We start from the raw sequence: 24,677 nt of genomic DNA, 5'->3' as shown, positions 1-24,677 counted from the left end.
ATTTTATCGTATAGTAACAGAAAATTATTGTTATAATTATTGAATATTATTGGAAGTTTTATAAAAATAATATCTTAATATCTTTCTTTGAGAATTTGAAGGGAAATTCCTTGTAATTAAATAAGAATAAGATTAGAAATAGCTGAACTGCTTATTTTGAAAAAAAAAATTAGCGTAGCATAAAAATTGATAAGAATTATAATAATTTTAAAACAAGCTATAATTGACTCACTTTAAATAACTGCATTGAATTAAGTGTTGTTTTTTAATTAATTGAGAAAAATAACCCACGTAAAATGTCTTGAAATAATTATAAAATATGTTTACTTTTTTTAGACCAGTACTAAAAAAATGGTTCCATAAACATAGCAGTTTTTATATCACAAAAGGAGATAATTATGTTGGATGACATTCAAAAGTTGATGATGATGAAAATATATTCATACAATTTTCATGCTGAAGAAAGGGTAGTTCAGAGGATCTTGAGTGATTTTGGTCTGATGATGAAGATTTTGGATCATAATTGCTCCACTCTTCCAACTTTATTTGCAACATATTCCTGTCAAACAAACAAACAAAAATCATCATTCCTCTCTTCTTTCTTATCTTCATTCACTCCAATAATCTCCAAACCACACTAATTAATTACCTCCATTTTGTTTATGAGTTCTTCTGGTGTGTCTCCTATGAGCATAATATGCCTTGCAGACTTGTCTATGAAACCATCTTCCACTCCCTTATCAAATACCTCCAACAATCCATTGAAATATCCTTCCACATTCAGCAACCCCACCTGTTTATACAAATCAAACACCACTAACACAATATACAACAATATATAACAAAAAGTTTTTATATATGTTTTCTGATTGAAGATGAGCACAGTAATCATACTGGTTTGTCATGTATTCCTAGTTGAGACCAGGCTATGACTTCTAGCAGCTCTTCCATGGTTCCATAGCCTCCTGAAAACTTCAACTTTGATGGTAAACATCACACTGCAATTTTATGGTTTTAACATACCAGGAAGTGCTATGAATGCATCACCATGTTCAAACATGGTTGATTTTCTTTCATGCATGTCTGCAACTCTTTTCACTTCTCCAAAGGTCTCTCCAGACACCTAAAAGTGGGATTTGGCTAGAGTTAGCCTCTGGTGTGGAAGAATTCAGATTCAAATAGACACATATATGATCATAAAATTGAAGATAAAAATGGTACCTCACGAGGCAAAAGAGTTTCTGGAATCACTCTAGCAAATAGAACATAAACAGTTTAAGGTCTATATGTGAATTAATAATATTAGCATCTAATGTAATATATTTATGAAGAAAAAAATATATATACCCAACAACATGGCAACCTCCATTTAGCACAGTCTGAGAGATCAAACCCATTAGTCCTAAGCTTCCTCCTCCATAAACCAGATCAATTCTCCTTTCAACCTTCATCATCACAAATCAAAAAAACAAGTAAACAAGAGCATGCAAAACTCATGAAAGTAGAATAATTGCACAAAAGGGAAACAACCCAATATTCTTTGATGAATTGGTATGCATAAGTAGTATAGAGAATACCATGAATTTGCCAAGCTCAAGAGCTGCATCACTGAATGCAGACTTGTATCCAGCTCTACTACCACAGAAAACACATATTCTTTTGAACCTGCTTTGTTGCTCATTTTCTGCTGATACCTTTCCCTCTCCTTCCATTCTTACAATGTAATCATACAACAAAAGTACAAGTGTGTGTGAAAGAGAAAAACCAAAGACCAAAAGAACACACCCTTACTCAAAAACGTAACAGTTTTATCTGCTAGAGAAGAAAGAACTTGGAACTGCAACTATCCCCATCTTTACACACATATATATAGGAATGAATTTTTTTGAACTTGAGAGAATGAAAAGTCTAAACCTGTGAGTTATTCCATTTGAACTTGGTGGGGCATGAGGTTTGATTATATAAATATATATATTTATATTTATATTTGTTTCAAAGTTGCAAGGGTAATTATATCACCTTTTTATATGTTATTTAAAAAGAAAAACATGAGACAAGTTTGATATGAGAAAGGGAGACAGTGAGAATGTTTGAAGTAACATCCTAAACAAAATTAATGATTATATAAAATCCACTTTTACCAAACAAAATTCATCATTGAATCTCCCCTTTGCTAGACAGAATCCTATTAAATTAATAATATATTCTCAAGCAGAATCAAAGATAAAATACTGTTATGATATGTAAATGAAAGGTGAAGAGTGAGATGAACTAATCACATTCATAAAGAAAAGTATTGTAGATTGTCACAAGTGAGTTACAAAGTGTCCTAATATTGAATTGAGTGAACAATGAGAAGATTAAGGCGCAGGCTTTGTGATGGTTTCATCATCCATTGTTTCATCAGAAGATTGGCTGCTAATCTCAGTTGCATCAGAAGCTTTCACACCATATAGATTTCTCATGAACTGTGGAGAATTCGCAGTAATGGCAAGGTTAGGAAAGGTTATTATGAAACTAGAACATCAATTGAAGGTAGAAACTAACCTCTAGATGACTTTCAACATCTTCTAGTTCCAAACCTGGCACGTTCATAGCTTCAAGAATATCCTCGGGCTTGGATACTAAAAGAAAATAATCAAGCAAGAAAAATAAACCAAAGAAAGAAATACAGATATTGATGAACATAGAGAGAAAAAATTGTGGAAGAATCATACTTTCCAATCCAATTTTTATGAGAGCCTGGTGAAACAAAAAATTAAGTTCTGTTGACCATTGTACACTATCAGCACTGTCTGAGTCATCATCATCAGAATCATCAGTCACTCTTGTTCTGTCATCATCACAATCATCAACCACTCTTGTTCTGTCATCATCTTTCTGGCTACCAATATCTTTTTGCTCCTCATCTTTTATGTTGTTCTTCACAACATCTATCCACATATTCACCAGCCGTTGCTCAGACAAGGGTTTGACCCAATAATCACAAGCTCCAACTTCAATGGACTTCATTATGGAAGGCCAGCTACCATCCGCGGACATCACTGCAACTTATAAAACACTTCAAATTCAAATTATTCTTTATCAATGAAAAGTTGAGTAAAAGTATAAACAACTGTTACATACTGATGAGAGGAATATTAATTTTTTTTTTGTTGAGAAATTCCATGAATTCAAAGCCATTGATCAATGGCATGTGAACCTCAATGAGTATCAAATCAATAGGCTCCTTTGTTTGCCCCAAAAAATAGGCAGCAAGCGCAGATTCAAAGCAGGGTATAACTGCACAAAACTCAAAACAAAACAAGAATGAATCTTTGTTTTTCAGAAATTATTATGACTAGAATATTACCATAACAAAAAAGAATGAATCTTTGTTTTTGAGAAATAATTATGAGTAGAATATTACCGTGATAGCGAGAGGGGGGGCATGTTTTCTTGACGTATTCTAAAACACTGAGGTCATTGTCAATGACAAAGACATTAAGCACTGGAGAAATTTCCATCATGGAATGCAAAGAATGGAGAATGGAGAATGCAGAGAAAGCAGAGAAACCAGAGAAAGCAGAGAAAGCAGAGAAACCAGAGAAACCAGAGAATGCAGAGAAAGCAGAGAGAATGCAGAGAAAGCAAGTGAAAGAAAGAAGTTTTGGTGGGTAATTTATAATTCAAATTCAGCTCCTCACTTTAATTTTTGTTTTTTTTTCAAAATATAATAAATAATTAAGTAATGGTGTTGATATATTAACACCTTCAATAATAAAAACATATACTTCACACCTTAATAAATTAATATTTTATTTTTTTAATTTAAAAATATTATTATATTATTATACACAGAGTAAAATTACTTTATTTACTATTCATAGTGTTAACAAAACAAAAAAATTAAAGGTTAAAAATTATGTAAAAGATTATATCTCAATTTATTATTGTCATTCACAATGGTTGTCACAAAAGATGTGATGGTATTTTTATATTTTTTGTGATTTTTTATTAACGATTCCTAACACGTCATTTACAAAACAAATTTAACTTTATTAGATATTAATTTTTATTTGAATAAATTATTTAAAATACCATCCAATAAAAAAAATTATTTTAATATTAAACATATGTAATAATCTATTAATTGAAAAATAATTCCTATTATTTCTAAAATATATAAGAAAATACAAAGATAAAAAAAAACACGTGTAATAGAGAAATATAAAGAATTCAAAAATTTAATTTTTTAGATGAATTTTAAATTATCTAATTTTAATTAGTTAATATGTTCTTTTAAAGCTGTAACATTTAAAAAAAAAACTATTCAAATAAAACATTTTTATCATAAAACATATCAAATTCTTTATAAAACTACATTATCCTCTAAAAAACTATCCAAAACACTATTTACACAGATAATTAATTGTTGAATAACTTTTTTCATGAATTGAACCTGTTTTTATATCTTTTTACAAACGATAATTAACCTATATGAAGAGCAAGTCATTGAAATTAATTTAATTTTTCTTTTAGATCAAATTCATATTTTTTATTTCAATTTTCTAATACTATAAATAAAAACATTACACTCAAAAATAAAAATAAAAATATTTTTTAAAGAAAGATAATGAAACAATAAAACATAAAAATTAAAACAAATAATGTTACCTTTAAAAGAATATAAAAATAACGATAAAAAGTAAAAGAAAAATAAATTGAATTAATATAAAGGTTTTCACTTCCAATGCTCTAAAAATTCAATTTTAAATACTAATTTAAAAATTATCTATTAATAATATATAATAATTATTAATACATTTTAAGTTGAGGTGATGTCTCTTAGGTGTGTATTTTTTTACATTATTTTATTTATTTATTTTATTATTAATTTTTTAAGATCTCAACATGAACTCAAAATAAGGACATTTCAAAATTTATAAATGAGTGTAAACTTTATTATATGAATCGGTTTTATAAGATTGAGTTAAGTTTCTATTTCTTAATATATTATCAAAATTATTTTGAGTCTATCCTAAAAAAAAAATTAATCTTATCAGGTCACTCGATATCGGATAAACTCCACATCAACTAAGGTCACTCGATATCGGATAAACTCCAGATCAACTAATAACATGTCAAAACAATATGAAATGTCTAATACTGATTGAAACTAAGTGCTAAATTTTATTAAACCAATGATTAACTTTTGGACTAAGATGTATATACTCATTTACAATTCTTATAAGTATAGTGATCATGAATTAGAGCATGGAGGAAGAAACTTTCCCCTATTAACATATCTAACATTTTGACATGTAGCAATGGTTTTAGAGGCAGCATGGCCATGTGGTGTTAAGACCACATCTTCAAAGTGTATTCCTTTGCATGGGAAACTTTTGCTGCACTCAAATTTTATTGCCACTTCTGAAGCACTTGTTCCTCTGATGTTTTGGTACACAATGTTGCTCACTTGCACTGCTGAGACCTGAAATTTTACCAAAATGGTTGTGATTGTGAAATCTTATTCAATCTTAATGCAATGCAAACAGTTTCTCTCTTTGCTGATTCAGAGCTTCAGAACTCACCTTCTCTTTGCATGGCTTCTCCTGGTCACAGTAGTTTTGATCTACAATTATGGGATTTGTCACATTTCTCATTGCTATATTCTCAAATTTTATGTTTTTTGCATATCCAGAACCTCCCTGTGTTGTCATAGAGAAATTATGTAAGATCATTGATTAAACACCTCTCATAATCTGAAGATAAACTTTTTTAATTGTGACTAATTATATTGGCAAATCCGCATCGTCTAGAAATAATGACAGTTGGACACATATCTTAGTAAGATTGAGTTTAACTTAAAGTTTACTTTTTAATATGTTTATAGTGAAAATTTATTGGATTTATTAGAGAATGCGTTATCGAATTAACCATAAATATATAATTTCCTGAAAAAAAAATCTCAATTTTTGTAAGGGTAATGATACACTGATAACCCACAATTTTTATACAGTCACACTACAACTCCCAATACTATTATTTTAATATTTTTTATATCATTTAATTAAAAATTTACCATTTATTATATATTTATTTCCAAATTCATCCCTTCAAGAATGGTATATAAGTCTTGGAGTTTTCAAACCATATTTTTTTTTAATTTGAAAGTACCTTTAATTTTGAGGTTTTCTTAAATACTATTTATTTTTCCTCTTTGAATTAGACCTTACTCACTAGCTAGCAATCATTAAATTCAGTTAATCAGTTAAATTCAGTTAAAGTTTAGAAAAATGTTATGTGTCTTTTCATGCATTATTAGCATAAAGAACTTCCAAAAAGTAGTTGCCATGTCATTCCACAAACCCAAATGAAAACAAAAAAGAAAAGTTGGTTGAGATTAGTTAAGAGGAAGGATACAAGAAAGTTGAACTACACAACTTTTTAAGAGAAAAAAAATGTTGACTTGTGAGAAGATGGTTAGGAATTGGTGGAGTGTGTGTAAACTTGCCAAACCTTGTTAGTTGAAGCATTTCATGTCAACTTCCTAAAGTAATAGTCTTATTGTGCACAAAATTTGGCAATGTGCATGTTCTAAATTGTCAAGAATTACCAATTTTTCTTGAAGAACTTCTTTGAACTTTGTAAAAATCCAAAATAAATTGAAGTGGGTAAGTTGAATTGCAGTTTTTAGAAGGAAATTTAAAAAGTTGTATACCTGCCAAGTCTTGATTCTAACTCCATTAGTGGTTCCTGTTATGGTGGCTCTGTTCACTAACACATTCGACACTTGAGCTTTTGAGTTACCAGCCCCTAAGCTTCCAATGCTGCAACACAATAATTCAACATTAACTTTTTTAACACTATTATTAATATAATTTTTTTAATAAAGTTTTCATGTTAGGTAGTACTATGTAATTTGACATCTCAATTATACTGACACTCTAAATAACAACAATCATTTGTTATCACATGAAAAAGTATTATTAAAAAAATATGAAAGATTAGACCAAAATTCATATGTTAACAAAAACGATTTATAGGTAAATTATACTTATTCATAAAGAACTTTAATAATAGACTAAATGAAAACCTATTATAACAAATGAAATGAGTCTCTATGAGTAAATTCTAAGTTAGCTAGTTTATCCGCACATGTATTCCCTTTACGAAAAATATGAATAACTCCAAATCTTATTTTCCCACATTAATAAAGAAAAGTGTTCATCGATTACGAAACATTCACGGAACTTTCGATATAATAATAATAATAATTTATAATTGTATTTTTTTTCCTGACACTTTCTTTTATCTACTAAAATAGACTAATTTTATTGCTATTACTTATTAAAATTCAAATGTATACAAGGTGTATAAATATAGGAGAAAATATTATAACATGCTTCAATTCCTTTTTTCTTACAACATATTTTACTTTGTAACTAGTCTAACGAGTTTTTGAACACAATAAGATCAATTTTAAATTTTTCATCATATAAATTATTACACTAACACTATGATTAGGAATGGAAAAACTTGTAGTTATAGGTATTGTTCAAACTTAAATATTTTCCATCCTTATTTCATGTGATACCATATTGTTTTAAATTCCTAAATTAATATTCATTTATTTGTATTTATTTTAATATTTATCCAATTATAATTTTTTATTACTAAAAAGAAAAAAATGTTTGTTTTTTAATTGAATTTTGTTATAATATTATTATTATTAACTACTATTTGATCTTTATTAAATTTATGAAGATTTTTTTCTGAAATTTATTTAATAATTATCAAAATAAATAAAATTATTAAAATTATTAAAATAAATAAGTCGTGTTAATATGATACAACTTCATTACAAATAGATCATATTAAAGTTATACAACTTCATTGTATTTAAATTAAAATCGTATCAACATAACACAACTTCAATATAATCAGATTTCAATTGAATTGTACTTGACACAACTTATTATTTTGTAATTTTTAAAAAATTTATCTATTTTTTTCATTATAGTGTGAAATTCCACTTGGGGGAAAATCCCTATTCTTGATGCATATATACTATTTTATAATTTGTTCTACCATGATTGTTGTATTACTACAAACCTGATTCCATGCCCTGGTCCACATGTAACATCTGTGACTCGAACATTCTGGGACCCGCTCACTATTGAAATACAGTCATCACCTTCAACGAAACAGTGAAAAAACAAAGTTAGAAAACTTAAAAGTCGTAAACTTTTTTTCTAATTTTGTGTTGATTTTGGTTTTCACCTGTCCCAATGGAACTATTGCTTATCATTATATTTTTTGTCTCTGTGACGTGAATTCCATCAGTGTTGGGGCTGTTCCCTGGTGCTCTCAGGATCAAATTCGAAGCTGTGACATTGTTGCACTTTTGAAACCTTACATGCATTTGCTGTGCATTTTTTAACCTCAGGTTTGTCACTATCAAGTTGTTGCATCCAAAGAATGTCACAGCCTGTGCAACAAATTTCAACCAAATTTAAGGAAATTTTTTTGTATAGAAACAGAGAAATGTGCATCAACGTGTCAAATTGTTGCACGTAAAGTGAAACATCATGTTACAGAGAAGAACATGAACTTACAGTTGGGGCATGTTTGCATGGCTGTGGAACACAAAGAGACAAAAAAAATGTTCAGAATTGAAAATCACAAGAAATTTGACTTAAATAACATCAAACAGATATGCACTATTCATTGATTTAAAATGTAATGTAAAAAAATTAACAAATGTGACTCAGTTAATTAACATTACCCTGAATTTATAGGACCAATCTGAGTTTGATTCTGGTATAATGTATCAGTTTTGCATAATACAGTGAATAGATTCAAGAATAGATTTCAATTACTTATATATATATATATATATATATATATATATATATATTATGAAATGTTATTTTTAATCGATTTTGGATCTCCCACAGTTTTATAGTAATATTCAAATGATGGAAGCTTGTGGAATAGTACAAGATTTCTCCTAAAGGGAAAGATTGTAATCACAATTGTTACTAATGTAAAGAACAATGAGAATGGTTCAAGAGTTTGAGTCATTTATAGTAAAATTGAATAACTTACAAGGTTTTCATTGGTTTTGCAAGAGTTCTCCCACCATTTTCTCCCATTGCCATTGATGGTGCCACCACCATCAACTCTAAGATTGGTGAGATTCTGAAACATAATCCATAGTAGTCTTTGTTTTCCATATGCTGATATTACAGGCCATGCTCTGATTGTTCCATAGACCTAATCAACATGAAGAAGCAAATTGTGAGAGAAAGTAAAATCACCTAATCTCTAACTAATAACTGGTTGAAAATGTTAATCTCACCCTGAAAGCAGTGTTGGGATGGCATGGTCCTGAAAAAGTTATTGGCTTCAAATGGTAGATTTTTGCTTCTGGGACTACAAGAACACCCCCTCTAGAACATGCCTCATTCCATGCCTTCTCAAATGCCTAAGGAAGAAGAAAGATTCATAACTGAATAGAATTGAGCACATTTGTTAGACTGTAACGTTCATTAATTACCTCAGTGTCATCTCTTCCATCATTAGCTTTGGCTCCAAAGTCATCAACACTGATCTTTCTTTGAGGCCCTGCAGAAGGGGTGGATCCATAGGCCCTTTTCATGATGCTACCAAAATGTTCATTATTTGGTTTGATAGAGTAATGTTGGTAGTTAGTTAGATGATAAGTGTCTTCTAGGAAAGAACCAAAACACACCCCAAATGAGAGAAACATGGTGATGAAAAGTGAATGAATCACACCACTTTGTGGAGACATTCTCATGTGTCTGCACTTTTTATGACAAAACAAAAAAGAGAAGAAAAGGTTGTGAGGATTGTAGAGAGATTTGTGGTGTGATAAATGGCAAAGGAAGAGTTATATTTAAAGGGGAGTTAGAAGTGGCTTTGCAGAAAGAGAAAAATTGGCATTGATTGTAAGAAAGATGCAGAATGGTAGAGACTGATACGAAATGAATACTGGGGTGTTACCAGAATTTTGAATCAATGCATCTTTGTTGAAGAAAAAATCAAAGTTGAGTTCGTTATTTTCAGGTGCTTTTGTGCTTGTTTACCAACTATCAAACATTTTGTGCTGCTAAAGTATGTTGTTATGTTTCCATTGACCTTAAACCAGTTTAACATGCAAGATTAGCTGAAACTAGTTTAAGGTTTAAGGATGCTGATATGTTTGACACTGTCAACAGTGAAAACATAAAGTTTACATTCCAATAAATTAATATTCTATTCATTTTTATTTTATTTTTTAATTCAAAATATTGCATGTCATTTAGTGTTGATGGTGTTAATTTAATCAGTAATGTCAAATTCAAAGTGCAGAATAATATGCAATATTAAACAAAAGGAAAACTTTAACATCTAAAAGATTGTGAAAAATCTGAATTTTGAATACTTTCTGTATGGAAAAATGAAGAATTTAATGGGTGAGTCATTGATTACTCTGATTGGAAATTGATAAGAGTTTTGGAGAATAAGGAAATTATTTATATAAATTCAAGACATGAATGTTTATGTACTTTCCTATTCAGCAATATTCATATTATAAACTTCAGACTTCTAATTATACTATATTTAAAAAATTTATCACTTTCCTAAGCTATAAAAAATGATATCAAGTTTTAAAAGCTGGTTATAGAACCAAATGAAAAAATTTAAGTGTTAAAAGGTTATGGGACAATATTTTAGGAGGCTACTTTTTTAATATAACCAAAACAAAACAAAATATATTGTTTTTTCCTTGTCATATTTTCCTTTTGTTAGTTTTTTAATTTATTTTAAGAAATTATATTATGTTAATTTTTTTTTAGTTATTTAAATTATGCTTATTAAATAAATAATTTAATATTTTTGTAATTAAATTTTTAAATATTAAGTATAACTATTTATTATTTTTAATAATAAAAAATATTAATTTTACCAATTATGTAATTAGTAAATATTTTAATAATTCATAAATATTAATAATTTAATTAATAATTCATAGACAAAATGCATTTCATATTTTAATGCTTTTAATAAAACTTCTGCTTAAACTTTTTGAGCAGTTACATAACTATTGAGTATTTGAACTAAATGTTTGATATTAAAAGATCAAACAGAAGAATAAAATAAATGCAAATTTAAAAGTTAAGAATCACACTGCACCATCCTAAATGGGTAGATAAACTTGCAGAGTTATTATAATTTAATTTTCTTCTTTTCAGTTTATTCTAATTCACCTATTAGAGATTAATTTTGTTTATTAATATTATGATTGTTACTGATCTAACTAGTTCTGCCACATAATTAATAACAACTGAATACACTTGCATGAACTGTTCTAATAACATGTGACTATAAAGTTTAACATCTACATCAATTTATGGTATTTATTATAATTTAACCTAAATTTTCATGTTTGAGTTCTCATTATGCATGTCAAAAATTTGAGTTTTAATAGAAAAAGTACTAAAACTAGTGTACTCAACTCTAAACTGAAAAGAATAAATTAATTTTTTTTCAAATATTTCTTTTTTTCTAAATCTAACATTTTATTAGTTCAACCACGAATAAAATTATCTGAAAAAAAATTAAATATGTAACGTAAAATTAATTTTTTTCTGTCATAAAAATAAGTTTACAATGACTCGTAAACATAAGTTGATAATGATTTATTCCAGTAATTTTCTTACCACAAGTATTCAGGATATTTAAAGTTTGAACTAAGAACGAAAACCAATTTTACATGAAGATGGTCACTACAAGAAAAACATGAAATAAAAATAAATTTTAGAAACCAAAGAAAAAATAGTTGCTATGGTAACTAAATTAGAGACCATTTTAGAAATTAAAAAAAATGGTTTCTAAATTAGTTTCTATTATTGTTAAATGGTTTCTAAATTGGTATCTAATTTGCAACCAAGGCTTTACCAATTATTTAGTTTCTAAATTTGGTAGGAAAAACCTTGGTTGCTAATTCTATACAAATTTAGAAATCATTTAATAATAATAGAAACCAAAAATTTTTTAGTCTCTAATTTTGTCATTATAGTAACTAATTATTTTTTGTCACTAAAAATTAGTTTCTATTTTATGATTTTCTTGTAGTGGGTGAAAAAAAAAACAATTTTACATAAAGGTAGTGGTATGAAAAATATATTTTTTTTAAAAAAAACACAAAGTGTAAAAAATTATTTTATCTTTGTTTTGACTATGTTCCCTTATGTCACAACTTCTTATTTTTTTTGTTTTAAAATATGTTTGACTAAGCATGATTTAGTTCTTGTTGTGAAAAGTGATCTTAAGACTTATGGTGGGTTAGGCAACAATTTAACACTTTTTTTTGGCATTTGACAAATGTGGATTGGTAGCTATCCACCCACACTAGTGTGAGAATATGGTTTGACAAATAAGAAACAACAACCTTCACTAAAACATTCTAAAAGAACAAGAACCACTTTTCTTTTCTTCACTCAAACTAGGTGGAAGAAGACCCCATGGTTTCTCACATATGAATCAAGACTCAAATATTTTGGCTTTGAAATTGAATCTTGATGATTCAAAGAAAACTTCATGACACCTTCCATGGTGGTTTTCACACTAGGGTAAAGAGAAGTTCAAAGTTAGCACAATAATGAGAGTTTTTTCTATGAAAACATTCAATTTAATTCATAAGATTAAATTAATTAAATTTTTATAATATTATTAAAATGAGTCTCATCCGATAGATTAATTCATAAGATTATAAAACAGGTTAGATGATATTTTTAGAGAAAAATTATAAATTTTTAAAAAAAAAATTTAACTTTTATTATTTTATTTATATATATGTTATGTATGAAATTGCAATATTTAAAATTAAAATTAATTTATTCAGTTCAATTTTTAAAAAAAAAATATTATTATTTTCTTACTTTTCAAAATAGGTTAAAATGGTTTGTTAGTTCAATATGACTCTATGTTTTTCAACTTCACCTGTGGAATCATGAAGATATTCTTCTAGTACACCTGTAATTAAAATATCATTATTTTTGTATAGACACGTTTGACTTTGATTTTGATTCCTACATTTTTTTCTTGATTTTTAATTTTTTAAATTTTAAAATTATTATTTTTAATCTTTAATGGTAATTTTAAGATAAATAAATAATATTTATTTTCAACTCAATTTTTCATTAATATATTTTATTATGATTAAGAACAATTTATAAAATATATAGATAGATTTTTTCAATGAAATTTGACATTTACATATTGAATAAACTTTAGATTATATTGCTCTTAATAGTCATGATTTGTTTTGTCTCTTGTATTTTTTTATGTGAGAAACAAATGTGTGTGTTCAAGATTTAATTTCCATATAATTAATTATAGTTTTATAATAAAATATTTTTTCTTTTATCATATTTATATTATTTTTTTATATCGTAGATTATGATAATGACAAATAAGTTTGTTACAATTTAATTTAATTTTTTATTGATAGTATAAGATTATTATAAATAAGATAATAATAATCCTGATAGATTAATATATACGTGATATTATTTATTGGATAAATATTAATAAATATTAATTTTTTTAATTTACGTATACACATAAAGGGCATGTTAGTGGGATCATTCAACTTACTTAAATATGCTAGTAGTTAATATTACCTTTAAATATTTTTTTTAGTTTGAAATTACCATGTTAGTTAACAAGCAAACTATGGGTAATGAGTTTAAATTTTATGATAAAATTAACACTTCATCTGATTAAATTGAATGAAAGAATAAAATGATTTTTTAAAATCAAAGTTTGAAGGATGAAAGAAAATATAATATAATTTTTCTAATGGCTCTAAAATGTAAAACAATATTACTTCATCTTATTTGGACATTGAGAAGTATTGTTAATTGCTTACCATGATTAATATATTATTAAATTATAATTTTAAACTTAGGATTGATCAATTTGAAGTGAAATATTATTATATTATTTGATAATATTTAAAATATGAATAATATAAATGTGAAATTGGTGTTTGATCTAATAGAAAAAAGTGAAAAAGGAAAGAAAATGTTTTGATAGAGTAGGAAGCATGAATAAGTTAGGTAGAATAAAAAGGGGAAGTTGGGAGTGATTTTGGTTGAAGGAAAAGGGTTGAAGAAAAGTAAGATTATGTTTTGATATATGAGAGAATGGGCTTCAAATATGCTACCCATCATCACCTACAAAACTTGCCGTAATGTGCTTTTCAAATTCCTCAAAATAACCATTCTTGTTTTGCTCAACATAATAGCCATTCATTTATTTCTCCATGCCTCCTTATAAAACCAGTCATTGTTCACCCATTACAGAATAATTAACAATTATTAATCAATTGAAAATATGTGTTGATTAACTCTTAGATTTCGTATTAATTGTATAGGTAGATATTTTGTCGATCTAATTAGTAATCTTTTCGGCTATGCTCCATATTAGGAGATTGTGTACTAATATGTATTTTCTTGACATAATTGATAGTCGTTTAGCTTTCCCTTCAGAATAAAGGATTTTGTATTTTAGGTATTTTGTCTACTGATTAATTTTCTGTTTGCTTATACTCAAGACTAAAGTGTTGTGTAAATGATAGACATTTTGCCAACCTGATTAATGTATTGTTAAATCTCATTACACATTAAGCATATGATCAAACACGCACATGTTCAATAATTGAAAGATACATGATATCATATAATTGGACGATTACAAAGTCTCGACCTTTATGCCAAATACAAGGATCATGTAAGTTTGGTAATCAGGAATATACAAATTACAATACTTTATTTTTATTGTTTTTCTAATAAAAAAAAAGATACAATGAATCGTGCAATTAGACGATTACAAAGTCTTAACCCTTATGCAAGATACAAGAGTCATATAAGTCTGATAGTTAGGAATATACAAACTATAATACGTTGTTTTTGCACTAATAAAAAAAAAAAGATACATTATTTTCAACAAGATCTTACCTCTAGATAACTAACTTAAAGGCCAAACTGCGCCATTTAGAGATCTCATATTGAATGGTGTTGCTTAAGGCACAAAGGTTTTTATGAAGCATAGTTAAAACCAAATACAAAATAGCAACCTCATAAAGGAAGAGATTAAGAAGAAAGAAAAGAAAAATACAAGTAAAAGGATAAGACATGTATATGTTTCTTGGTTTTCTCTTTGTTCGTGCATGGATTATACATATACCTCTATCTAACCCCATTAGGAATAGCACAAAATGATGTTGCATGTTTGTCAAAATTAATTACACAAAGTGTATAAATTTTAAATAACAAAATGTCTCTCTTCTCATTCATCATTAATTCCTATCCAAACATGTTTGTTGTTGCCAAATAATATTAGACCTTTCAGAAGTTAATTCTCCTGTTCAACATTTAGTTTACATATGAAATAATGAAACACGTATAAAATCAACTCAAAACTACACCTTACTTAATAAATAAAAACTTAAAATTAACATATGTAGAATCTAAATGTATTCTGGAATTTTTTGGAAAGAACTTTTGGACACTATATCATTTGCAAACTACACCTTTTTCCTCTTCCCTCCCCCTCCGTTGCAGTTAAAGGAAGAAGGGTTGTGGAAAGGAATTATTCACTACTTGCATATGAAAAAAATGAAAGTAACTTTACAGCAAATGTCCACTAGGATGAAAAAGATAAGTCTCGACATCTCAAGAAAATTATTTGCAAAGATGGAAAGCAGTTTGGAGTGAGATGTCTCGTCCCCACAAGTGCTGCTGAGGATCACAAGTTTAGGCTGTGGAACCTTGTCTGTACAGAGATGATGATTTCATGATCTTAGTAATCGATTATTCAATATGCAATAGAACTATAGAAGCCTGATCAACCTCAATAAAAACCATTGCTTCCAAGCATCGTAGTCTTTATTCAATTTACAGTAGAGTACTCATGATGAATGTTGCTTCACCGAGATTTGGTGGTTACTGGGGATATAATCTTCATAAATGTCGGTTTTTTTAGCTGATCCTGCATTCATCATATAAGCCATTTTAGCAATAACATCCATTATTCTCAAAGTCAAATAAAAAACATTTACAGAAGCCACCCAACCCAGCTAGGATAATTTATCAGATGTTTTTAAATAAAAATATGTGTAGGTGAAAAGTCAGTCCATTCTAAGACCATTTCCCTTCAATATAACTAAACAGTAATGAACAATGGCATACAATGATTGCCACTTCAAGGGGTTAACACACCAGGCAGCAAGAAAATTGAATTATTATAATTCATACAAGTATGATATTCTATTTAAATGTTAACGTTACCTGCAAATGCATAAATTACAGACCATGACTCTTAGAAGCTAACTTTCAAAATTAAATAAAGCACAATATTTCCAGCATCGCTAAAATCACTAAATAGAATAATGATTTGTCACAGTGAGTAAACAATGTGGAGAAGATCCACAAAGGAATAGTGTATACTTCCATTATTAGCAGTAATAATAACATGCAAATCCTTTTATGATCTCCTTTTCTAAAGGTCTTCTATAAACATCAGTCAACGGGGAAAATACCATTCAAGTATGGATACTTAATAGCCCCAGATGTATTACTGATAACCAAGCTTTACACCAAAAACCATTTTAAAGCAGTTAGCCTATTCTCATTCAATATTAACCAACAGTAAACTGGAATGAAAGCAACATGAAACTCATCGTCCAGTGCTCTAACATGTTACTCCACTTTATAGATGCAATATTAACGAGTGAAACTCTCGTAATAAAAAAGAGTCATGTCAAAAATACCTATACTTCTTCAATACACACAAGACACCCATAGTCCTTATCTAAAACTGCATTAACCAACCTTCTTTATATACATCAAAACCTTAGCACATCTTGTACATGAGTAATTTCAATTTCTTAGTCTTTTAGATGAACTTGAGAGAAGTTAGAAACTCGTGTTTTGAACTTGAAAGAAGACTTGGACCAAATTGAGAGTTAGAAGTGACTTTTGGAGAGCTTCCAACTACCATATGTCACTTTCAAGTGCACATGGGTAGTTTGGCTCTTCCATTTGATCCATCAAACTTTCAAGAGTTATTTTTGTGCCTTTTAGGAGAATAATAGGTGATATCCATAAGACTCTTACAAAAGTCATCATTGCTTTTCCAAATGTAATCATTACATCTACCTAGATTCAAGGAACTATCCGTGTACACTTCCTAATTTCAAGGGGTTAAGATGTGTTAATCATATTTAGCAGAGTTAACTCTTCATTAGCAAAGTTAACCCCATTTTCTTGTTCATTTCACTCCTTTGCACGAGCTCCTTGTCTATAAAAGGGAGTCTCCCCCACTTGTAAACTCACCCTTGAAGATTGAATAAAAATCTCCTTTGAGAGTTCACTTTGAGAGTCTTGAAAGTTCTTAACTCTTGTTTTGGTTCTTATCTTGAGAAGTTTTCTCAAGTGGTGAATCTTCTGATACTATCCTTTTGCTTGAATTGAAGGTTGCGTGTTCTTCTCCATTCTCTTGTCTTAAGCCATTTTTGCTTTCATTTCTTTACTTGATCCTGTTTTCTCTTTGAAACTAATACAAACAAAATGGGTCTCTCCATGGGTTTACATGCTTCCACCATTAATGCTTCAAAAACTACGGAGTTTTTCTTCTCCAACACCTAGGTTATGCACCATGTCATATAGAAGTTATCCTTTCAATCAGAATAAGAGAAAATGAAAAACATTCCCACCATCGCTAAATAGAATAAAGAACTTTCATGGAGAATGAGAATAAAACAGTGAAAAAGAAGATGCACAGAACCTAAACGAAGAATGTTTGCTTCCATTTTATGGTAGTAGTAATCTATGTAGATCCTTCATGATCTACTTTTGTGAAGATACTTTAGAGACAGCTGTCAACAAGGGAAATGTCATCCCAGTATGGACACACTGCTGCAGTGGTAGGATTTACTACTGATAACCAAGGTTTATAAAGCAGTTAGTCAATTTTTATTCAAAGATTAACCGCAGTATCTCATTATGGAAGAAAGCAACATGAAGCTGATTGCACAGTGCTCTAGTATGCTATTCCACCACTCAGCCATGCAATATTACCCAGTGAAACTCTTCTAATTAAAAAACCATGTGAAAGGACCTATACTTCCTCAGTAAGCATCACACCTATAGTCCTAATCTAATACTAGTGCACTTACCAACACCCTTCCTCTATAAATACGCCGATCCAAAGCAGACGCACAAATTAACAATGAAGTAATAGCTCATTTACTAAGTGTCAGCATATGGCTTTCTAGAGCCACAACAGAACCAGCAAGATATAGGGCCCTACAATAAATTAACACACTAAATTTTGCATACTTAAGTTTGAATGAACTTCATTTAGCAAACAGAGTTCATAAAAGCAACTCTCTCTTTACTCATATTTTCCAGACTGAGTTTCAAAGTCAAACTCAGTTTACAATCAGACCCAACTGAAAACCAAAGAAAGAGACTTTTCAGTTGTACATTTTGAACATACATTGGGACCCCCGAACACTCAGAAATTACAAACAACCCCATCAATACCTCTCATTTCTCTCTACACCTCACTTCTTCTAACATCGCGTCTTCAATCATAGCAATTCCTTATTATATCTTTTCTATTCCCATCTATCTCAAGGGGTGTCCAAGAATCATCTTCCCAACTGAAAATTAAACATGCACTAACCAAGGGAAATAGACGTTCATAGCACAATTCACCATGAAAACACTTGAAAAGCTTCTGCCAAATCAGCATACACAAACACCAATGGAAATAGCCATTCATAGAACAACTCACCATGAAAACACGTGAAATTCCTCTACCAAATCAGCATACATGTACACATACATACACACACCAAGGGAAACAAATATTCAAGCAAAATTCACCATGACAATACTAGAAAGCCTTCCATCAAATCAGAATACATACCAATAGAAACAGACATTAATAGCACAATTCACATGAAAACACATGAAAGTATCTAGCAAATCAGCATAGACACATACATACATTCATACACACCTGGCGAAGCATCAATTGGACCTGACCCAATCCGGGGGCGGCCAGAATAGCTCAGAAAGGCCGGGACACTCAGACAAGGGCGAAATCTTTTCATCGTCCAAATCAAAAACCCCCACTCCATTAGCAACCCTGACAGCACCCAACCCATTATCTCTAAACACCACGTAGTTCCCTCTCTCAACGCCCAAATCCTTGGCAGAAGCAGAAAACGCACAATCATCTCCCAAGAACAAAACCCACTCCCCCAAACTCGCCATCTCCACCCACCTCCCCACCTCCTCATCGAGCCTAAACACATCAAACCGCACCGTCCTCTCCCACCCCATGTCACCGACATCCTCCTCGTCCAAATTCTCGTAGTCCGTGGACAAGTACAGGTCCACCAGCATCAGCGCGCCGTCGCACTCCACCAGAAACTTCTTGTCCCCGCCGAAGACGCGTTCCGCGACGACGCGCACCGCCGCGTCGAGCCCCACGGTGACTGTACGGCCGTTGCCGTCGACGGCGTAAAAGGTGCCGCGAAAGGCGCAGACGTCATCGTAGGGGGTCGGCATGTCGGGGAGGATGGTCCATCCGCAGTCGCCGCGGTGGAAGAGCGCGAGCTTGCCGGAGATGTGGATGGTGATAAGGGCAAAACGGTCATTTCCGGCGGGGAGTAGGACGAGCTTCTCGTCGTAGAGGGATTCCGTGGAGGAGCAGGCGCTGGAGAGGCGGAACTCGCGGCCAATCTCGAGAGCGTGGAGGCGGAGGAAGTCGAGCGCGAAACGGGGGCGTTTTGGCTGGAAGCGGGAAAGCGCATGGAAGAGACGCGCGGTGCGCGCGCGTGGGTCGTGGGAGATTTTGACGAGCCAGGGGCGGTGGTTGGGAGCGGTGGAGGGTGGGTTGATGAGGAGGAGGGAGCGGTGGGAGAGGGAGAAGGCGGGGGTGAGAGTGATGGAGTGATAGAATGGAAAAGGGGAAGAAGAGGAAGACGAAGAAGAGCGCCACGAAGAACAAACGGATCTGAAACGGAGAAGGTAGAGAGGGTTTTGAAGGCGTTGGGAAATTAGGTTTAGAAGATCCTTTGGGAGTTCAGACCAGTCCGCCATTGATGATGAACTTGGACTACTGCTACATCCTACACTCATCATTTCTCTTCACGCACAATAACCTCCAAATCATAACTGAAAGCGGTTAAGGTCTTCAAAATAGGTAACAAAACGGATCCTGATACGGTACAGATACAAATATGAATACGAAAATTCTAATGTGATACATATACAAATAACGGATACTGATATGGCACAGATACAAATATAAATATGAAAATTTTAATACGATACAGATATAAATAACGGATACTGATATAGTACCGATACAAATATGAATACAAAAATTCTAATATACAAATATGAGATAAAAGAAAGCATATATAATATCTAAAATGTAAAATATATACTAAAAGTGTAAAACACATGGATACGACTAACATCAAAATATGTGAGTGGATCTCATATTGGAAGCAATTGTGTGTGATATTCTTCATTGAAAATAATCAAACTTTAAAAGTCTTATATAAAAATTTTAAGAAATTTAAAAATGAGAAAAATTAATATATTGTTTCAAGAAGAAGAAATTATGGTGGAGTTTGTATATCAAGAATTAAGTTCTGGAATCTAACAGTTTTCCAACAAAATGATGAAATAGGGAGAAATGATAGGTTATAGGAAGATATGGTTAAAATTATGTTCAATTTTAATTCAACTTTTAAACACTTATAGGTTTAAAGATAGAAGATAATCTTTTAAAGTTTGATTCCAAAAATTATGAATGAATCGTACTTGTATATTTTCAAATATCACAAGCTTCTAAAGTCTATTTATCTTACAATTATGATAGTCGTAGAGGCAATTCATATCAAATTCAATTATCATAGGTTTAATAAGGAGTTATCATAGCTAGACGGTATTTTTCTAACTTATAGACTGATCAAAACAAGAATAATGAACAAGTATATTTTCCACCATCATATGATGTAACAAAAACATTTGAACCTATGTTAGACATTCCAACTGAAGAAAAAAAGAGTCAACCAATAGAAATATTTAACTAATTAGAGGTCGTCCATTGTGAAATCCCTCTAAGTGAGTAAGAACAAGATCTAACTTTCAAGGGAGCTCAATTTTCATGTCTCACTTAGAACCAAAAGTTGTCTACAAAACATTAAATGACCAAGACTAGGTGCAAGTCATGCAATAAAAGTTGCAACAGTTCCAAAAGAACAATGTTTTGAAGCTTATTGAGCTCCCAAAATAAGAGTCAATTGTTGGAACCTAGTCAATTTTTCGCAACAAGCTCGATGAAGAAGTTCATGTTAAGAGGAATTTTTCGCAACATTTTAGTAATACTCCGATCCTTATACATAAGATCAGTTAAACAAATACAATTCCTTTTATCTAAAGGTTTTACACAATTTTAAACCTAGCTACATTTTCACATACAAAACTTAGAAAATGAATAAACTGGGGTATGTTCCTTCATCAATTTTTTTATTTTGATTTTTGTATTTTTTTACACTTTTATATATGTAATCCACACATATATTTTGACTAGTGTCTCGTGGATTGCTTTTGTAAATTAGATTTATTTTAAGTTCTATTTGAAGATGTTCACATTATTGTCTTTTTTTCCCAACACCTTCAAACTATTAATTAGGTGGTCATGGATTGGATTTTTCAATTTATATCTAATCCAAATCCAAATAAATGGATTGGATTTAAAATCCATATCCATTTTAACTAGATCAAATTTATTTGGATTTTTCTTAAATCCATTTAAAGTGGATTAAATCTAAATTAAATCCACTTTCTTAATTACATTAAATCCACTCTGTCAAATACATTAAATCCATTTTGATATGGATGCAAACAAACTTGGCTCGAACTAGACCTAATTCGACTCAACTTGGAGGCGGATTGACGCGGACAAACTCGGTTCAACATCGACCTGGGCCCGGATCACTCAACATCCTGAGCCCGAACGACTCGACATCGGCCCGGGTCCAGACGACCCAAAATCAACCCGAGCCCGGACGACTCAACATCGACTCAAGCCTGGACGACTCGACATCAGCCCGGGCCAGGACGACTCGACATCGGCCCAGGTCCGGACAACTCGACATCGACCGGGCCCTCTTGGCTCGATATCGACCCGAGCCCAGACGGTTAGACATCAGGCCCGGGATCGGACAACTCGACATCAGCTCGGGCCCGTACGACTTAACATCAGCCCGGGCTCGTACGACTTAACATCAGCCCAGGCTCGTACGACTCAACATCGGCCCCGGCTAGTACAACTCGACATCGGTCCGGGCCCGTACGACTCGACATCGGTCCGGGCCCGTACGACTCAACATCAGCCCAAGCGACTCGACATCGATCCGAGCCCGTACGACTCGAGATCGGCTCAGGCCCGTACGACTCGACATCGACCAAGGCCCGTACGACTCTGCCCGTACAACTCGACATCGGCCCAGGCCTGTACGACTCGAGATCGGCCCAGACCCGTACGACTCGACATCGGCCCGAGCCCGTACGACTCAATATTAGCCCGGGCCCATACGACTCGACATTTGTTTGGGCCCGTACGACTTGAGATCGGCCTGGGCACATACGATTCGAGATCGGCCCGGACCTGTACGACTTGAGATCGGCCCGGGCTCGTATGACTTGAGATCGGCCCGGGCCCGTACGACTCGAGATCGGCCCGGGCCTGTACGACTCGACATCGGCCCAGGCCCATACGACTCAACATCGGCTCGGGCCCGTACGACTCAACATCGGCATGTGCCTGTTCGGATTGACATCGGCCCGAGCCCGCTCAGATCGACATCGGTCCGAGCCCGCTCGGATTGACATTGGCCCGGGCTCGCTCGACTCAACATCGGCCCGAGCCCCCTCAACTCGACATCAGCCCGCGCCCGCTGTACTCGACATCTGCCCGGGCTCGCTCAACTCGACATTGACCCGGACCCGCTCAGCTCAATATCCGCCTTGGCCCGCTCAGCTCCAAATCGGCTCGGCCTGGACGACTCAACATCGGCCCCGGCCCGGACAATTGACAACGACCCGGGTCCGAACGACTCAACATCGATTCGGGCCTGCTCTGTTCGACATCGGCCCAGATTGTCTTGGCTCAACTTGATTGGGCCAAGTCAAAACTCAACCCAAAATGCAATTTTGATAATCCAAAAATGTATCCAATCCATATCTAATTCATATCCAATTAAATAGATTGGATTTAAAATCCAAAAATATGAATTTGAATTTGGATTTAAGATAAATACATTTAAATAGATTAAAAATTTAGATTGGATTTTGTAATTTGGATTTTTTACCACCCTTACTATTAATTGAAACCATTGCCTATATTTTGATAATTTTGAAAGTCATTGATTACTTGTATTACACTTTTATTCTTTTAGGACGTGTAATGTCTTCATTGTATTATTTCATGATTTCTTTTCTCTAATTAATAATTATTTTTGAAGTTATTCTTTTACTTTGGAAATTTATTCTATTTTATTTAAATCTCACATCTTGAAAGTAGTTTTTTAGCATTTTAGTTTGACATTTTTAATTCCAAACCTCAATTACGTATATAATATAAAAAAAAAACAAGAGGAGAAGTGACAATGGATTATGACCAATTTGGACAATTTTTATAGAAATTTTTAAAATAGAAAATAAAACATAAAACGAACATCTTAAACCAAAATTGATTTATACATAAGAAAAAAGTTAAAATTATAATCTTTTTAAAAATTCTTGTAGAAGAGTTTGTCTAGAAATAATCTACAAGGTGAGGTAAAAAAAACATGAAAGATGAACATGAGAAGGAATGACTAGATAATAAATGGTAACATATAAGGGCTTTATCATCAAGTTTGTAGGAAAATATTGGAAGAATGATAGAAATGAACATGCTTTTGCTTCTTGCATTCATGCATTTCATTTATTTTAAAATGATCAATTTATTCCTTCTATTTTGTAATAATCATATAGGTGTTTTATGCTTAATTTTTGGGTTGGTTAACTATAATTCAAGTATATTAAAGATTGTTAGTTGTTGGAGATTAAATGTAACATTTTGAACTATACAATAATATGTACTTAAATTGAGAAAAAATAAAAAATATACAACTTAATATACTTAAATCGAGAAAAATATAAATTATACAATTCACTTAAAGCATGTAGGATCCAACTCTTATTACTAAGGTTAAAAGTGATAATTAAAAGTTATTATGCATCTATTTCTAATTAATAGCTTAATGATCTAAGCATTATGAGTCGATTGTGAGTTCATGAGCTTTTTCATACACTTATTTGATACTTTTGTATGCTTACTTTAATTTTGGAGTTACTATTAGTGCTATTGATTTGGTAATATTTTATCTTAGGTAGTGTTTTTTTTCAGTGAAATATGATGAATGCGTTATGAACGAAAAATAATCATTTATTTCTCTGTTTTATTGTTGGAATGAGTGTTTTTTTAGCGGAAAATTATGGTTTGAGAACTTCAAGAATTATATATAATTTTTGATGTGATTG

The 24,677-nt window shown here is 31.5% G+C and overlaps 4 protein-coding genes across 6 annotated transcripts; all 4 read right to left on the bottom strand.

The window, feature by feature from the left end:
* Nucleotides 1-410: 410 nt before the first annotated feature.
* On the bottom strand, nt 411-1,843 carry LOC137836205 (putative cytokinin riboside 5'-monophosphate phosphoribohydrolase LOGL6). The gene is made up of 7 exons (XM_068645053.2): nt 1,578-1,843; nt 1,348-1,445; nt 1,222-1,252; nt 1,024-1,123; nt 895-965; nt 650-793; nt 411-559 (listed from the first exon to the last, which is right to left on the bottom strand). Exons 1-7 carry the CDS (start codon nt 1,710-1,712, stop codon nt 518-520), a joined length of 621 nt encoding a protein of 206 aa, XP_068501154.1. The 5' UTR covers nt 1,713-1,843; the 3' UTR covers nt 411-517.
* A 441-nt stretch (nt 1,844-2,284) lies between these two features.
* Nucleotides 2,285-3,605, bottom strand: LOC137836204 (two-component response regulator ARR14). Its single transcript, XM_068645052.2, has 5 exons — nt 3,410-3,605; nt 3,127-3,282; nt 2,718-3,044; nt 2,548-2,624; nt 2,285-2,468 (listed from the first exon to the last, which is right to left on the bottom strand). Exons 1-5 carry the CDS (start codon nt 3,507-3,509, stop codon nt 2,361-2,363), a joined length of 768 nt encoding a protein of 255 aa, XP_068501153.1. The 5' UTR covers nt 3,510-3,605; the 3' UTR covers nt 2,285-2,360.
* Nucleotides 3,606-5,152: 1,547 nt separating this feature from the next.
* Nucleotides 5,153-9,989, bottom strand: QRT2 (Pectin lyase-like superfamily protein). Its single transcript, XM_068645050.2, has 9 exons — nt 9,545-9,989; nt 9,347-9,472; nt 9,094-9,261; nt 8,601-8,621; nt 8,266-8,473; nt 8,098-8,179; nt 6,704-6,812; nt 5,574-5,690; nt 5,153-5,473 (listed from the first exon to the last, which is right to left on the bottom strand). Exons 1-9 carry the CDS (start codon nt 9,803-9,805, stop codon nt 5,243-5,245), a joined length of 1,323 nt encoding a protein of 440 aa, XP_068501151.2. The 5' UTR covers nt 9,806-9,989; the 3' UTR covers nt 5,153-5,242.
* Nucleotides 9,990-15,489: 5,500 nt separating this feature from the next.
* Nucleotides 15,490-20,334, bottom strand: LOC137834758 (F-box protein SKIP23). 3 transcript variants are annotated; one of them, XR_016521057.1, is made up of 2 exons: nt 17,394-20,245; nt 15,490-16,047 (listed from the first exon to the last, which is right to left on the bottom strand). XR_016521057.1 is itself a non-coding variant. In XM_068642933.2 (2 exons), exon 1 carries the CDS (start codon nt 20,214-20,216, stop codon nt 19,098-19,100), a length of 1,119 nt encoding a protein of 372 aa, XP_068499034.2. In that variant the 5' UTR covers nt 20,217-20,334; the 3' UTR covers nt 15,490-16,047; nt 19,087-19,097. The 3 variants fall into 3 exon arrangements, 2 of the variants coding, with proteins under 2 accessions (XP_068499034.2, XP_068499033.2); XM_068642933.2 differs by having other exon boundaries at nt 19,087-20,334; XM_068642932.2 differs by having other exon boundaries at nt 19,075-20,300.
* Between the last annotated feature and the right edge of the window lie 4,343 nt (nt 20,335-24,677).

Source organism: Phaseolus vulgaris, chromosome 5 (assembly GCF_051622355.1).
Source record: "Phaseolus vulgaris cultivar YP4 chromosome 5, ASM5162235v1, whole genome shotgun sequence".
Lineage (NCBI taxonomy): Eukaryota > Viridiplantae > Streptophyta > Magnoliopsida > Fabales > Fabaceae > Phaseolus > Phaseolus vulgaris.
Note: the sequence above shows the minus strand (reverse complement) of the source record. Positions and strands in the feature narration are given on the sequence as shown.